The sequence below is a fragment of the Rhizoctonia solani genome, chromosome 14 (assembly GCF_016906535.1).
Source record: "Rhizoctonia solani chromosome 14, complete sequence".
NCBI lineage: Eukaryota > Fungi > Basidiomycota > Agaricomycetes > Cantharellales > Ceratobasidiaceae > Rhizoctonia > Rhizoctonia solani.
The window spans coordinates 1,919,696-1,936,820 of NC_057383.1; the positions used below are offsets into that span (position 1 = coordinate 1,919,696).

At 49.1% G+C, this 17,125-nt stretch overlaps 5 protein-coding genes across 5 annotated transcripts; 2 read left to right on the forward strand and 3 right to left on the reverse strand.

Moving 5' to 3' along the window:
- Positions 1–435: 435 nt before the first annotated feature.
- Positions 436–771, reverse strand: RhiXN_11218 (Transposon Ty3-G Gag-Pol polyprotein; the record flags this gene model as incomplete). The annotated part of the gene is made up of 1 exon (XM_043331033.1): positions 436–771. The coding sequence occupies one exon, from the start codon at positions 769–771 to the stop codon at positions 436–438; it is 336 nt and encodes a 111-aa protein (XP_043186378.1).
- A 461-nt stretch (positions 772–1,232) lies between these two features.
- RhiXN_11219 (Zinc finger, CCHC-type) lies at positions 1,233–1,796 on the reverse strand (the record flags this gene model as incomplete). Its single annotated transcript, XM_043331034.1, has 1 exon — positions 1,233–1,796. The coding sequence occupies one exon, from the start codon at positions 1,794–1,796 to the stop codon at positions 1,233–1,235; it is 564 nt and encodes a 187-aa protein (XP_043186379.1).
- Positions 1,797–2,138: 342 nt separating this feature from the next.
- Positions 2,139–2,714, reverse strand: RhiXN_11220 (uncharacterized protein; the record flags this gene model as incomplete). The annotated part of the gene is made up of 1 exon (XM_043331035.1): positions 2,139–2,714. One exon carries the CDS (start codon positions 2,712–2,714, stop codon positions 2,139–2,141), a length of 576 nt encoding a protein of 191 aa, XP_043186380.1.
- Positions 2,715–3,822: 1,108 nt separating this feature from the next.
- On the forward strand, positions 3,823–8,605 carry RhiXN_11221 (Retrotransposable element Tf2 protein; the record flags this gene model as incomplete). The annotated part of the gene is made up of 4 exons (XM_043331036.1): positions 3,823–3,832; positions 3,902–5,171; positions 5,246–7,846; positions 7,888–8,605. 4 exons carry the CDS (start codon positions 3,823–3,825, stop codon positions 8,603–8,605), a joined length of 4,599 nt encoding a protein of 1,532 aa, XP_043186381.1.
- A 2,358-nt stretch (positions 8,606–10,963) lies between these two features.
- Positions 10,964–15,746, forward strand: RhiXN_11222 (Retrotransposable element Tf2 protein; the record flags this gene model as incomplete). The annotated part of the gene is made up of 3 exons (XM_043331037.1): positions 10,964–12,312; positions 12,396–13,020; positions 13,065–15,746. The coding sequence occupies 3 exons, from the start codon at positions 10,964–10,966 to the stop codon at positions 15,744–15,746; spliced, it is 4,656 nt and encodes a 1,551-aa protein (XP_043186382.1).
- Between the last annotated feature and the right edge of the window lie 1,379 nt (positions 15,747–17,125).

Below are 17,125 nucleotides of genomic sequence, written 5' to 3' on the forward strand. Positions count from 1 at the left end.
ACTAATGTACATGACATGACATGATGAACAGAGCTAGGATGTGAGGTGAGAGCCTGTCTCCTAAAGCTATGCCTTATAAGAGTTAGTCTCTAGTTCTATAAATATCCTTTCCCCACTAAAATACATAAGGGAAAGACTGAAACAAGTAGCTCCCATAGCAGGGCCTAGGCCTCAACTCCCAGCTACTGAGGATAGTAGCTTTTGAGAAAGCATAAAGCTGACTTAAGTACTATAGTTTAAGTAGTCCTAAGATATTAAGCCTTTTCTTTTAATAAAGCGGTATCTCCCTTAATACCTCATGTATTTACATGATTAAAAATAGTAGAATATACAGAAAAATTCAGCGAATCTTACTATATACTTTCCAAGTACTCATTAAGGAGATTTCAACGCCAATTTCCGTTCGCTTACTTTGCCATTCTTTACTGTAGTATTCTAATCCATAACACCTGCCTTCAGTTGCTTTTCAATGGTTTCCCTAAGTTCCGCATCTTCCCTTGGGCCTAGGCTGTAGATGGGGCCATGTCGGGGTTTTGCGTCAGGGAGTAGCTCAATGGCAATGTTGTAAGGACGGTGGGGTGGTAATTTTGACAATTCCTCCTCTGAAAATACTCTAGCAAATTCTTGATAAAGGACAGGAATTTCTTCCACTGCTTTGAGTTCTAAAACAGCAGGTGTGGCTAAACAGTTGTTGGAACAATATAAGGAATTGAAAACAAGTGTATGTTTTTCCCACAAAATTTGGGGATTGTGTTTTTTTAACCATGACATTCCTAAAACTAATTGGTGATTGCCAATATTGGAAATATGACATTCTAGTTCTTTGGTGTGATTGCCAATGGTACATTTAAACCAAGTAAAATGAGTGATTTGGCCAGAATCAATTTCTTGGCCATCAATAACACGTAGTTTCTTGGGGATTGGATGTATATAGGTTGGAAGTCGATAGGTTTCTACCAAAAGAGGGTGGATGAAGCAAGAAGTTGCTCCAGAATTGATCATGGCTTTTCCTTGAAAAGGTTTAGCCAAAAAACTCGATTTTTGGGATTTAGGAGTTTCACACGGATTTGCAGAGAATGACGCATATATTTGAGATGTATTACATAAGGACAGTATTTCAAAATCATTGTTCTCATAATGCAAATCCGCAAGCATACAGCCAAGCGCCTTACTCCTTAGTCGGCCTTGGCTTTTCCTTTTCCCAACTCCTCCTCATCGGAAACAACTTCAATTCAACTTTCTTCTTTGGGCCTTTCCCAAGACCATTTGATGTTAGCCACATGTCCAGACATGGGCTTGGAGGGACAATTGCGCGCAAAATGGCCTTTTCCGCCGCATACATGGCATGTAAGATTTGTAAAGCCTCTTCCATCCAGATCCATAGGGCCTGGACCCTTGTTTGTGGCTAACACAGGGACAGGAGCAACAATTGGTTTCACAGGGGCGGCTGCGGCAGGGCGCTCATCCTTTTTTAGAGATGGGAAAGGAATCATAGTGTCCTTTGATTCCCCATTCCACCTGACATTTGGCATGTTGCTGGAGGTTGTACGAACAATGGAAGTGATAGCGCCCTTCTTGGCGCAACAAGTGGTTGGGTCAATCATATAGACATTGTCCCCTACATTGAGACAAGTGCAAGCAGGAGTGGGGTTAGAAGTGGAAGTGGGGACAGCAGTAGAAGTGGCGCAAACAGTGGGGACAGAGGGGTTGGATAGACGCGTAGATTCAATATGGTTAGCAATTTCCTCTGCCTTGTCATAAACCTGTTGGGCTGTAGCACAACGCCATTGGAACATAGTTGACAGCATAATATCTTTGATGTCATTTTTGAGCCCATCATAGTACTTATCACGCAGTGTCTTGTCGCTATAACCCAAGGATACAGAGTACTGTTGGAATTCTTGAGTGTACTCCTGGGCTGACGCCCTCTGCCGTAAGTTATTCCATTTTTGGCGGTACTTTTCATCACGATTGGTATCCACGTAATGTTTAGTGAATTCCGCCCAAAATACGTCAATATTTTCCAATAAGGGGACCGCTTCTCCCCTGAACACCTTCCTTTCCTTGTATGGGCAAACCCAATCTTCAGCTGCTCCCTCAAAATATGATGTTACCCACAAAATCTTTTCTTCATGGGATCAATTTGCTCCTTTGGCCCTTATGTAAGCCTGGCAGGCAATGATAAAATTGAGGGCGTCTTCTTTTTTGCCGCTGAACTTGTTTGGTTTGGCAAATTTTAAATCGGAATTAGAAGACATAGGGGCAGGTGGCGGGTTGATCAAGGTGGCAGTGCCAGGAGGTGGAGGCGGTGGGGGTGGAGCTGTGGATCGAGAGGAAGATTGATGAAGAAGCTGATCTTGCACAGCCTGGATGGAAGCAGCCGCTCCTTGAATTTGGTTTGAGTAAAAAATATGTTGATTTTGCAATTGATTGCAATGTTCCTCAAGTTCTGCCCTTAATAGTGATATTTGGTCACTTTGGGCTTCATAAGCCCCTTGTAGTTGCAAGAATTCTTTTTTTAAAATAATCATATTCTGTGCAACCATATCAAGGAGCTCGCAATCTGACATCTGATCAAAGGACATAGGGGAATATACATGTGGCGGCACAGCCGCAGGGGCAGGAGTATGAGTACAAGAAGATGGGGCGGACCACCCCGATTGGATTTGGGAGGGAGTCAGGCTAGTCTCTCCCATTGCGCCCAAACCAGGCATTGTCATATGAGACTGCGAAAAACTCATTGTCGTAGACACAGTTGATACCAGGGAATTTATTCCCATTTTCTCGATTTTAAACAAAGACAAACGGACAACATTTTCAATCACGTGATCTCGGCGCTTATAACATACGCTAAGCGCCGAGCCACGTCCCCTTCCGCGCTTAGTCAGCACACGTAGCCACCTCCACCTGATGACATCACTATGACACGTCAGTGACACGTATGCATGAGTAAGGCCAACTACGGAACGGGGTTCTTATTTGATACGGTATTGCATATAAATGTATTTGTAATTAGTTAGCTCTGTAATATATAAGGAGGCCAACCGACCATGGTAACACCCAGGTCGATTACCTCTTGTTGCATCCTATCACTGTACAAGGACCTTAGGTCCAGTAACTACTTAGCTCACTAGTTCCACGTCGCCTTAAGCAGCTTCCCCACTGTACTTAGATAGCTCGTCGTCGCCCTTATAGGTCTAGACACCGTAGTATAGTTGGTTGTTGTTGTAGGTAGCTTGCTCACCGCCTTACGCGGTTTTCACTTAGATACATCCGGCCGCAAGCGCCCTCCTCCTCGACGTCCTTACAGACGTCTAGGACACTAGGTAATCAACCTTACGTTGGTTGCAAACCGTTTTGTACCCACCACTAAGCCCCAACCACCGAGAAGAGTACCAGTACTAGCACGACCGAAATCACGTGATCGGGGCCACCTTGCGGGAAAAAATAATCAAAATTCCCCCACCCCCACGTAGTAGGAAATTGCTATAAGGCTGAATACTCCTATTGCCCGCATACCACAGGTCGCTGCACCCTCTACCTGCGGCCTTAGACAGTTGATCCACCCGCTTGCAGAAACCCTGCTCCACATCACGCCCGTCTACGGCTGTTGATTGGTTGAAAGGACTGTCCAACGCTAGGTTGGTTGAGACAAAGGCTTAGCGTTTGAGTAGTAAAGCACTCATAAGTCCTGATATAGGCACCCCTGGCTACACAGCCTCCACTCCCCACCACTCGCCCATCATTACCTCGCGCACTCCCACTCGCTCCTCGTCCCAGGCATCTTCCCACGCTGGCCGCTCCTACCCGCCAACACATACCATGGCAACCCGTTCCCGGCCAGCCTCTTGAACCCGCTCCCCAATCAATCAAGGGGAGTTGGGATCCCACCTTCCAACAGCCCCCTATGTCGAACTCGGGGAAGTATCCCTCGAGCGAATCACAAGTCTCCTCCTTGGCCTCCTCAGCCAAGTTGAGAACCTTGAACGGAAGGTGGAAGAAGTCCGAGAAGCGGGAGTCGAAGCCCGCACCAACCTTGAGAACATCTCTCAAGCCGTCGATACTGTCAAGGATGGGCTTAGAAGCCTCCAGCTCCACGGGCCCAGGACCCCAGAAGACACCAAACCCCCGGCCGTGGAAGCAACGCCACGCCCCCTATCAAAAGTCAACCCTATTGGATCGACTAGTCGGGTCTCATTCTGGCCTGAACCGTCCAAGGGGCTCCCCGTCTTTGCCCAGCCCACTCCCATACGAGGAGTACCCCTGCGAGTCCCATCTCCCCCTCCATCTCCGCATCTCCGATCCCCAATCGGGACACCTGCCCCTCCACCACCGGCTCCAGTTGCCGCCTATCCTGCCCCGGTCAAAGTAGACCACCCAGATGCCTATACAGGCAAGATCGGGAGTGAGGCCAAACAATGGCTCACCAGGATGTTGGCCTGGACCCGATTGAACTCCCGCATGTTCCCCACGGACCAAGAGGTCTTATCATTCCTTCTCATGAACATGAAGGATTCCGCGGGAGCATGGGCCCATCCGCACCTTGACCAGCTTGGGTCACACCGAGCCATCATCCAAACGGTCGAAGGCTTCAAACTGGAGTTCCTGGCAGCGTTTGGCGACCCTGATGCCACGAGGGCCGCCGAGCGGAAAATAACCTCCCTTACCCAATCCGGCACATGCGCGGATTATATTACAAAGTTCAGAACCCTAGCAATGGAACTGGACTGGAACGACGCGGCCCTTCAAGGCCAGTTTGCCCGTGGCCTCCACTGGGAGGTCAGTCGACAAATCGCAACCCGCGAGCACCGCCCCCGTACCCTCTTAGAGCTGCAAAACGCAGCACTTGTCATCAATAACGCCCTCCGAGAGGAGCGTGCTAGCCATCCGCCAAAGGATAGTAAGTCTAGCAGACCAACTAACCCCGCAAGGGGGACGAGTACCGGCCAGTCAAGCACCGGTTCTAAGAAGCTCTCTGACGATCCAAACTTTGTATCGGAAGAAGAACGAAATCGCCGCCGCGCCGCTGGCGCCTGCATCAAATGCGGCAAAATGGGTCACAAGTTTGCGGAATGCCGCACGGGATGGAAGGCTACCCCTATTGAGGACAAAGGGAAGGCCAAAGAAACCGCCAAGGTTGGCAAAGACTCCGAGTACCAGCCGGGAAAAGAGTAAGGGTACCTGCTGCCGCGCGCAAGGACCCCAAGGACTCTGGGCTTGTTGAAATCTGTAACATATCAAATAGTAACAATAGAATCTCCCCCCTTTTTACGATTTCAATTAAACCCAAGAAGCAAGCGGAAACACTAGAAGTCCTGATAGACTCAGGCGCCACATCATCATTTCTTCACCCCCGCACCGCTGAGGCATTACGCCTACCCCTCATAGACCTCCCACTACCCCGCACCGTCACTATGCTCGATGGGTCGAGCCCCCAGGCTGGCAAAATTTGGAAGAAGGCTAACCTAACCTTCTCCTTTGATGGCAAACGCATAACTGAGACATTTCTCATTTGCAACACAGGATCTCACGCCGCCATCTTAGGATTGAAATGGTTGGATGCCCACAACCCAGAAATAGATTGGAATACGCGCACCCTCTCCTTCCCGCACACCCCACCAGAACATGTGGCCATTGCCAAGGAGGAGGAAGCTGACAAAAACCCTCTTGAAGGAGTACCCCCTGAGTATCATCAATATGCTAAGGTATTTGGGGAAGAAGAATTCAATAAGCTCCCTCCGCACCGGCACTATGATATTGGGATAGAACTCACGGAAGAAGGCCCCCTCAACTCTCCACTTTACAGTATGACAGACGCTGAGTCCGCCACACTCAAGGACTGGCTCAGGGATGAGTTGAAAGCTGGAAAGATCCGCCCCAGCAAATCTTCCATTAGTTCACCGGTCATGTTTGTACCTAAGAAGGATGGTTCCCGCCGATTGGTTGTTGACTACCGTTGCCTAAACAACCGCACCAAGAAAAACGTTTACCCGCTTCCCTGTCCAGATGACCTCATGGCCCAGCTCCGTGGTGCCAAGGTCTTCACCAAGCTAGACTTACGATGGGGTTACAACAATGTGCGGGTGAAAGAAGGTGACGAGTGGAAAACCGCATTCCAAACCAAGTACGGTCTCTACGAATCCCTGGTCATGACTTTTGGTTTGACAAATGCTCCAGCCGCCTTTCAACACTTTATGAACAAACTATTCAAGGATTTGTTGGATGTATGCGTCATCATCTACCTTGATGATATCCTGATTTACTCAAAGGATGACGTATCCCACACAAAACACGTTCATGAGGTCCTGAAACGGTTAATGGATAATCAACTGTTCTGCAAGGCGTCCAAGTGTACATTCCACGTTACCTCTGTGGAATACCTGGGAATCATTGTCTCCAATAAAGGTTTTAGTCTGGATAAGCTCAAAATCCAGGCGGTACAGGAATGGCCGGCACCCACTAAAGTCAAAGAAGTCCAATTGTTCTTAGGGTTTGCCAATTTCCTCCGCCGATTTGTTGCCAACTTCAGCCACATGGCTAGGCCATTACACAACCTAGTCAAGAAAGATACACCTTGGAGATGGGATACAAAGGAACAGGAAGCATTCCAGGGACTAAAAGATGCCATTACCAACGCCCCTGTACTTTGTCACGCCGACCCTACCAAGCCCTACTTCCTAGAGACGGACGCTTCTGGTGCAGCCTTAGGTTCCATTCTTAGCCAACAACAGGAAGACGGCCGCTTACACCCATTAGGTTTCCTGTCTGAGTCTTTCAAGGGTGCCAAACAGAATTATGACACCCACGACAAGGAACTCCTGGCCATTATCCGGTCGTTTGAATATTGGCGCATCTTCTTGGAAGGGACCCTGCACCCCGTAACAGTCTTCACTGACCATCGGAACTTGGAATACTGGAAGGAGTCTAGAACTTTCAATCGCCGCCATGCACGTTGGCACCTCCTCCTGGCTGGATACAACTTCCAAATTGTGTATCGCCCGGGCAAACAGTCCGGCAAACCAGATGCCTTATCCCGGCGATCAGACCATGCTGACGTCCCACCTGCTGCCCAGACCATGCTCCCAGATCCTATCTTTGCCAACACCGCACTAGTTCTACCAGAAAAGGAGTTACAACAGCGTATAGAATCAAGCCTGGATCAAGACGAGTCCCTGGAAGAAATCCTACAGTTCCTGCAGAATGAATCCAAAGCGCCCCCATCCATCAAACGAGCATTCAAGGACTACCAGATGGAAGCAGGATTACTCTTCTACCAAGGACGGATTGTGGTCCCTGACGTCGGAACCCTACGTACGGATTTACTCCAAATCTTCCACGACAGCCCATCGGCAGGACATCCAGGCAGGCAACGGACCCTGGAGCTAATCTCGCGCAACTACTATTGGCCAGGCATACGCGCGGACACATACTGGCACGTAGACTCCTGCGAAACCTGCCAAAGGATTAGGAAACCCAAATACGCGTCGATCCCACCACAGCCGTTAGAACTCCCTGTACGCCCATGGCAACACATTTCCTATGATATGATTGTCAATCTGCCAAGGGACGGGGCCTATGACTCCATACTAGTTATTGTTGACAGCTTTACCAAATACGTCATATTGGTAGAATGTTCCAAGAAACTAAAAGCCCCTGAACTGGCGGAACTGTTCTTGCAACACGTCTGGAAAAAATACGGAATGCCGGAGAAAACAATCTCAGACCGTGGAAGAGTGTTCAACAACAAGTTTCTGAAGGCATTGTACCAACAACTAGGCATAGACCCGCACTTCTCCTCCGCTTACCATCCCCAGAGCGACGGGCAGACAGAACGGGTGAACCCTCCGTAGAACACTTCCTAAGAGCATACTCCGGCACTAATCAAAGGGATTGGGTCAAATGGTTACCAATGGCAGAATTTGCCTACAATAACGCAGTGCATAGTGCCACGGGGAAGTCACCTTTCAAAGCGCTCCACGGATGGGAACCAACCTTAACCCCTTCCAACATTCCTACGGACGTGCCAGAGGCCGATAAACTAGCGGAAGCCATGGAAGCACAATGGAGAGAAGTCGAGTCCGCCCTCCGGCATTCTAAACAACGGATGGTAGCCGGAGAACACGGAAGCCCAACAGAGTTTGAGGTTGGAGAAGAAGTATGGCTTGATGCCAAAAACGTTAAACTCAAAACCTTAAGTCCCAAGCTAACGGAACAACGCTTAGGGCCATTCAAAGTCACGGAAAAAATCTCCGACCGCGCTTACAGGCTGGAACTCCCACCAACCATGCGCATCCATAACGTATTTTACGTGGGACTATTGTCTAAGGTCAAAAGGGACGACAAACGGGCCTTCAAGAACCGTCCACCACCAGTCACCGTGGATGGGGAAGAAGAGTACAAGGTTGAAGGAATAACGGATGCAGAGGAACGCAACGGAAAATGGTTCTTCCGGGTCAAATGGAAGGGCTATGGCCCCAAGGAGAACACATGGGAACCTCGAGAAAATCTGAAAAATGCGGGGAAAATTTTAAAAAAGTACAAGGAAGACATGAGAAAGAAGGCCCTCGGCGCTGCCAAGGCCCTTAAGGGGGGGGCAGTGTCGTAGACACAGTTGATACCAGGGAATTTATTCCCATTTTCTCGATTTTAAACAAAGACAAACGGACAACATTTTCAATCACGTGATCTCGGCGCTTATAACATACGCTAAGCGCCGAGCCACGTCCCCTTCCGCGCTTAGTCAGCACACGTAGCCACCTCCACCTGATGACATCACTATGACACGTCAGTGACACGTATGCATGAGTAAGGCCAACTACGGAACGGGGTTCTTATTTGATACAGTATTGCATATAAATGTATTTGTAATTAGTTAGCTCTGTAATATATAAGGAGGCCAACCGACCATGGTAACACCCAGGTCGATTACCTCTTGTCGCATCCTATCACTGTACGAGGACCTTAGGTCCAGTAACTACTTAGCTCACTAGTTCCACGTCGCCTTAAGCGGCTTCCCCACTGTACTTAGATAGCTTGTCGTTGCCCTTATAGGTCTAGACACCGTAGTATAGTTGGTCGTTGTCGTAGGTAGCTTGCTCACCGCCTTACGCGGTTTTCACTTAGATACATCCGGCCGCAAGCGCCCTCCTCCTCGACGTCCTTACAGACGTCTAGGACACTCATATTCCTTGTAATAGTGGATTCAACCCTTTCCGTCTTGGGTGATATCCTGAATAGAGCAATGGAAGTTATCTAACTCAAGTTCTTTTTCAACTAGAAGGTGGTCCCTTTCCTTGATAAGGCGTTCCTGCTCTTCAATGGTAAGAGCAAGATTGCGGTTGTGGGCTTTGAGGTTGGTAATAAGGTTCCTTTGTTCTTGAAGATCTGCCTCGTAGATATTATTGAGGCGCTCTGCAAACAACTTATGATGTTTAATATGGGCTATGGTTTGGACTAGCCCTGGTTCTTCAATGCGAGCAATGTTGTCATGACCCACTCCATTCTTCCCATGAGTCCTGACCTTGTCAAGCCTCCAACACACTCATGTTGCACACCAACATGACCGCAAGCACGCATATACTCGCACATATGCAGTCAGAACCTCCAGGTTCCTACATATAAGAGACTTATGGTCGACATGGCTGGACTTAGTGATATTCTCTAAGTCCAGGTCACATGACCTCCCCCCTCCAGTCCTTTATCAAATACTATACTAAACTACTACGGATTTGAGGTGGGGGGGGGGATGACATAATCTCTTCTATAATAATATATTATTCAGACCTTGCCCGCGGGCATTAACATTGGCCCGCAGCTAGGGGGGTGGGGGGAGTGCAACGTCCCCCAGCAACTTATATTATTAATATATCACTGTGCATCATATATACTATATATATCTTTGACAGTGTGTCGTAGACACAGTCAATACCAGGGAATTTATTCCCATTTTCTCGAATTTAAACAAAGTAGAACGGATGACATTTTCAATCACGTGATCTCGGCGCTTATATCATACGCTAAGCACCAAGCCACATCCCCATCTGCGCTTATCTCAGCATACGTAGCCACCTCCACCTGATGACATCATTATGACACGTCAGTGACACGTATGCATGAGTAAGGCCGACTGCGGATCGGGGTTCTTATTTGACACGGTATTGCATAAAGTTGTATTTGTAATTAGATAGCTCTGTAATATATAAGGAGGCCAACCGACCATGGTAACACCCAGGTTGATTACCTCTTGTTGCACTCCACACATTGTACAAGGCCTTACAGCCGGTAACCACTTAGATACACGCCTTAAGCGTTGCCCTCACTGTACTTAGGTAGCTTGTCGACGCCTTACAGCGTCTGTTTGCCTTAGTTAGTTAGCTCGTCGTCGTAGGTAGATCCCTCGCCGCCTTACGCGGTTTTACTTAGTTCTATACGGCCTCAAGCGCCCGCTACCTCGACGCCCCTTAAGGACGTCTAGGACACTAGGTAATCGACCTTACGTTGGTTACAAACCGTTCTGCGACACCCTCTACTAAGCATCAACCACCGAGAAGGTTACCTGTACTAGCACGAGCAAAAACACGTGATCGGACTCCCCTTTCAGCTGGAATAATCAAAGAGCTGTTGGTCCCACGTAGTAGCGAATTGCTATAAGGCAGGCTAACCCTATCGCCCGCATACCACACGGTCGCCGCACCCTTTGCTAGCGAACCCAGACAGCAGATACACCCGCTTGCAGAGACAAGGTACTACATCACGCCCGCCCACGGCAGTGATTAGTTATACTTACTGTTCAACGCTAGGTTGTTTGACGCAGGGTTTTAGCGTATTACGCAATAAAGCGCTCATAAGTCCTGACAAAGGCACACACTAGTTCTTCCCCCTGCCCACCATTACCTCTCGCACCCCCACTTGCTCTTCTTTGCGGGCCTCTCTCCATGCTGGCCGCTCCTACCCCCCTCATACTATGGCAACCCGCTCCAGGACGTCCTCTCGAGCCCAATCCCCCTTTGATCAGGGATACTTGGAATCCCGACTTCCGCCAACCTCCACTCTCGAACTTGGCGAAGTATCCCTCAAGCGCGTCACGCGCCTCCTCCTTGGCCTCCTTGGCCACGTCGAATGTCTCGAAAGAGACATTTCCGAGATCAAGGAAGCAGGGATTGAAACAAGGACCAACGTCAAAAATATTTCCCAAACCGTTGATGTTGTCAAGGATGGGCTTCGAAGCCTCCAGCTCCAAGGCCCTCGTACCCCTGAAGGCCCCCAGCCAAAGGTCGTGGAAGAAACGCCACGTCCCGTACCCAAAACCGAACCTACTGGAACGGTTAGTGGGTCCTCCTTTTGGCCAGAACAGCCACGAAGCCTCCCCACCTTCGCACAACCAACCCCAAAGAGAGCAGCACCCCCGCAAGTCCCATCTCCCCCTCCATCTCCGCGTCTCCGATCCCCCATCAGAGCACCTGCCCCTCCTTTCCCGGCTCCAGCTGCCGCCTATCCCGCCCCGGTCAAAGTAGACCACCCAGACGCCTATACAGGCAAGATTGGGAGCGAAGCCAAACAGTGGCTTACCAGGATGCTGGCCTGGACCCGGCTAAACTCACGCATGTTTCCCACGGACCAAGAAGTCCTATCCTTCCTTCTGATGAACATGAAGGATTCCGCGGGAGCATGGGCCCACCCTCACCTGGACCAGCTTGGGTCACACCGGGCAATCATCCAAACGGTTGAAGGGTTCAAATCAGAGTTTCTGGCAGCGTTTGGCAACCCTGATGCCACAAGGGCCGCCGAGCGGAAAATCACCACCCTCACCCAGTCCGGCACCTGTGCGGACTATATCACAAAGTTCAGGACCTTAGCAATGGAGCTGGACTGGAACGACGCGGCCCTTCAAGGCCAGTTTGCCCGAGGCCTCCACTGGGAGGTCAGCCGTCAAATCGCAACCCGCGAGCATCGCCCCCAAACCCTCCTCGAGCTGCAAAACGCAGCACTTGTCATCAATAACGCTCTCCGTGAAGAGCGTGCTAGCCATCCGCCAAAGGATAGTAAGCCTAGCAAACAGTCCAACCCCGCAAGGGGGACGAGTACCGGCCAGTTCAGCACCGGTTCAAAGAAACTCTCCGACAACCCTAACTTTGTGTCAGAGGAAGAACGAAATCGCCGCCGCGCCGCTGGCGCCTGCATCAAGTGTGGCAAAATGGGCCACAAGTTCGCGGAATGCCGCATGGGTTGGAAAGCCACCCCCATCGAGGATAAGGGGAAGGCTAAGGAAGCCGCCAAGATTGGCAAAGACTCTGAGTACCAATCGGGAAAAGAGTAAGGGTACCTGCTGCCGCGCGCAAGGACCCCAAGGACTCTGGCTTAGTATTGGAATTTTGTAATATATTGCAATCACATAGAAATAAACCCCTTTTCACAATTCCAATCAAACCAGAGAAGCAAGCGGAAATACTAGAAGTCCTGATAGATTCAGGCGCTACCTCATCATTCCTCCACCCTTGCACAGCGGAACTACTCCGCCTCCCCTTGATAGATCTCCCACAACCCCGCATTGTTACTATGCTTGATGGGTTGAGCCCACAGGCTGGCAAAATTTGGAAAAAGGCCAATCTAACCTTCCTATTTGATGGCAAGCGTATGACAGAAACTTTCTTAATCTGTAACACCGGATCACACGCTGCCATCCTAGGAATCAAATGGCTGGAAACCCATAACCCTGAAATCAACTGGAACCAACGTACCCTTTCCTTTCCCCATGCGCAACCAGCACACGTAGCCATCGCCAAAGAAGAGGAAGCAGACAAGAACCCCCTTGAAGGAGTACCCCCCAAGTACCATCAATATGCCAAAGTATTTGGGGAAGAAGAATTCAACAAGCTTCCCCCTCATTGGCACTACGATATTGGAATCGAACTTACGGAAGAAGGCCCTTTGAACTCGCCCCTTTATAGCATGACCAACGCCAAATCCGCCACGCTCAAGGATTGGCTCAGGACAAGCTTAAGGCCGGAAAGATCCGCCCCAGTAAATCTTCCATCAGTTCCCCTGTCATGTTTGTACCAAAAAAGGATGGTTCCCGCCGATTGGTTGTCGACTACCGTCGCCTTAATAACCGGACCAAGAAGAATGTTTACCCGTTACCCCGTCCTGATGACTTGATGGCCCAACTCCGCGGCGCCAAGGTCTTCACCAAACTGGACCTACAATGGGGTTACAATAACGTCCGGGTTAAAGAAGGTGACGAATGGAAAACGGCCTTTCGCACTAAATACGGCTTATACGAGTCCCTGGTTATGACCTTTGGTTTGACAAATGCCCCCGCCGCTTTCCAGCACTTCATGAACGAGTTGTTCAAGGACTTACTGGATGTATGCGTCATCATATACTTAGATGACATCCTGATTTACTCCAAGGATGACGCATCCCACACTCAGCATGTTCATGAGGTCCTACAGCGCTTACTGGAAAACCAATTGTTTTGCAAGGCTTCAAAATGCACATTCCATGTGACTTCCGTAGAATACCTGGGAATCATTGTCTCGGATAAAGGCTTTAGCCTGGACAAGCTCAAAATCCAGGCGGTACAAGAGTGGCCAGTTCCATCAAAAGTCAAAGAAGTCCAGTCATTCCTAGGTTTTGCCAATTTTCTTTGGAGGTTTGTTGCCAACTTCAGTCACATAGCCCGACCCCTGCACAACCTAGTAAAAAAGGATACACCCTGGAAATGGGACACCGAGGAACAGGAGGCCTTCCAGAATCTGAAGAATGCTATCACCAGTGCCCCAGTACTCTGCCATGCCGACCCCACCAAACCTTACTTCCTAGAAACGGATGCTTCCGGCGCAGCATTAGGCTCCATACTGAGCCAACGCCAGGAAGACGGTCGCTTACATCCCCTGGGATTCTTGTTGGAATTGTTCAAAGGTGCCAAACAGAACTACGACACCCACGATAAAGAACTCCTTGCAATCATCCGTTCCTTTGAATATTGGCGAATCTTCCTGGAAGGAACAACCCACCCTATCACAGTGTTCACCGACCACAGGAACCTTGAGTATTGGAAAGAATCCAGGACCTTCAACCGTCGTCATGCCAGGTGGCACCTCTTGTTAGCAGGATATAATTTCCAAATAGTCTATCGCCCTGGTAAACAGTCCGGCAAACCAGATGCATTATCCCGCCGCGCCGACCACGCTGATATCCCACCTGCTGACCAAACCATGCTTCCCGACCCTGTCTTCGCCAACGTTGCACTAGTCACACCGGAAAAGGAACTACAACGCCGCATTGAGTCAAGCCTAGACCAAGATGAGTCCCTGGAAGAGATCCTACAGTTCCTACAGAACGAATCCAAGGCCCCGCCCTCCATTAAACGCGCGTTCAAAGACTATGAGATGGAGGCCGGCCTACTATTTTACCAAGGACGGATTGTGGTACCTGACGTAGGGACCCTACAAACGGACCTGCTGCGAATCTTCCACGATAGCCCATTGGCTGGCCATCCAGGCAGGCAGCGGACCCTAGAATTGATATCCAGAAGTTACTACTGGCCCGGTATCCGTGCTGACACATACTGGCACGTGGATTCATGCAAAATCTGCCAACGGATCCAAAAACCTAAGTACGCGTCCATCCCACCGCAACCCCTGGAACTACCATCACGCCCTTGGCAACACGTATCCTACGACATGATAGTGGATCTACCAAAGGACAGAAGCAACGATTCTATACTGGTCATTGTGGACAGCTTCACCAAATATGTTATCCTGGTGGAGTGTTCCAAGAAGCTCAAAGCCCCGGAATTGGCGGACCTATTCTTGCACCATGTGTGGAAACGTTACGGCATGCCAGAAAAAACGGTATCAGATCAAGGACAAGTCTTTAATAACAAATTCCTAAAGGCTCTGTACCAACGCCTAGGGATAGACCCCCATTTTTCCTTGGCCTACCACCCTCAAAGCGACGGTCAAACGGAACGCGTGAACCCTACGGTCGAACACTTCCTAAGGGCTTACTCAGGGGTGAATCAGAAAGATTGGGTCAGATGGCTACCAATGGCGGAATTTGCCTACAATAACGCGGTACATAGTTCAACAGGCAAATCCCCGTTCAAGGCACTATATGGCTGGGAACCTTCCTTAACCCCGAGTAACGTCCCAACAGACGTCCCGGAGGCAGATGACTTGGCGACGCAGATGGAATCTCAATGGCGGGAAATAGAGGCGGCACTCCGGCAATCAAAGACACGCATGATAGCCGGAGAAACAGGAGAACCACTCAAATTCGAAGTTGGGGAAGAGGCCTGGTTAGATGCTAAGAATGTGAAGCTAAAAACCCTGAGCCCCAAGCTAACGGAGCAACGCCTGGGCCCCTTCGAAGTAACTGAAAGGATCTCCGATCGCGCCTACCGCCTCAGACTCCCACCAACCATGAGGATCCACGACGTCTTTTACGTAGGACTACTGTCCAAAGTGAAGAGGGATGACAAACGTGCTTTTGAGAACCGTCCCCCACCAGTCACCATAGATGGGGAAGAAGAATACGAGGTTGAGGGAATTACAGACATGGAGGAAAGAAATGGGAAATGGTTTTTTAGGGTGAAATGGAAGGGCTACGGATCAGAGGAAAACACCTGGGAACCAAGGGAAAACCTCAAAAATGCCGAAAAAATCCTAAAAAATTTTGAGAAGGAAATGAAAAAGAAGGCCCTTGGCGCTGCCAAGGCCCTTAAAGGGGGGGCAGTGTCGTAGACACAGTCGATACCAGGGAATTTATTCCCATTTTCTCGAATTTAAACAAAGTAGAACGGATGACATTTTCAATCACATGATCTCGGCGCTTATATCATACGCTAAGCACCAAGCCACATCCCCATCTGCGCTTATCTCAGCATACGTAGCCACCTCCACCTGATGACATCATTATGACACGTCAGTGACACATATGCATGAGTAAGGCCGACTGCGGATCGGGGTTCTTATTTGACACGGTATTGCATAAAGTTGTATTTGTAATTAGATAGCTCTGTAATATATAAGGAGGCCAACCGACCATGGTAACACCCAGGTCGATTACCTCTTGTCGCACTCCACACATTGTACGAGGCCTTACAGCCGGTAACCACTTAGATACACGCCTTAAGCGTCGCCCTCACTGTACTTAGGTAGCTCGTCGACGCCTTACAGCGTCTGTTCGCCTTAGTTAGTTAGCTCGTTGTCGTAGGTAGATCCCTCGCCGCCTTACGCGGTTTTACTTAGTTCTATACGGCCTCAAGCGCCCGCTACCTTGACGCCCCTTAAGGACGTCTAGGACACAGTGGATATATATGGTAATAACCCCTCCAGATATGGGTTATGACATTGAAAACAAGCTGCTTACCTATACCCAGTATATATACATATATATGTGTATATGTATTGCCTATAGGGGATGTAGGGATGACTAATGCCCCTACATCAATGATGCACAACATATTGTCCCAACAACACAACTTCTGATTACCATTTATGGTAACTCACCTTCCTAATTAGGAAAGAGACATAACTTGAAGAAGACTTTCAAGACAAATAGAGACTAAGCAACCTAGACTTACCAAAAATGGCAATCCCCTTTCCAAATTAGGAAAGAAGATGAAATGGATGGATGACTAAGCTTAGTCAGCTGAACTCTGATGAGTCAGCAATCAGATCACATGATTAACTCATTGATGACAAATCAAGTATGACTAAGCACAATGACAAATGCTTAGTCAGCAACCAGGTCACATGATTGACTCATGAATGACAACTCAACTATGACCAAGCATAATGACAAATGCTTAGTCATCAAGTACTACCTGCACTGCCACAATCACATGATGATGGCTGTGCTTGATCTCTGGGTTAAACCGGGCTGGATTGGGGAATAGAATTACCATATAAGGAAATTGGATGAGTCATACTTATATTGTGGCTGTACATGCCAAGAGTATGAGTCATACTTAAGCGGTGTTCCACGTGATCATGTGCTAAAAATAGAACCAACTCTGCCAAGACCTCACCTCACCGGTGTATTTCTTGGCATGTGATTGGCTAATCAAACACTGCCACATGGTTCTTTGACTCATACTGCTTCTTGAGGCTGTGCTACG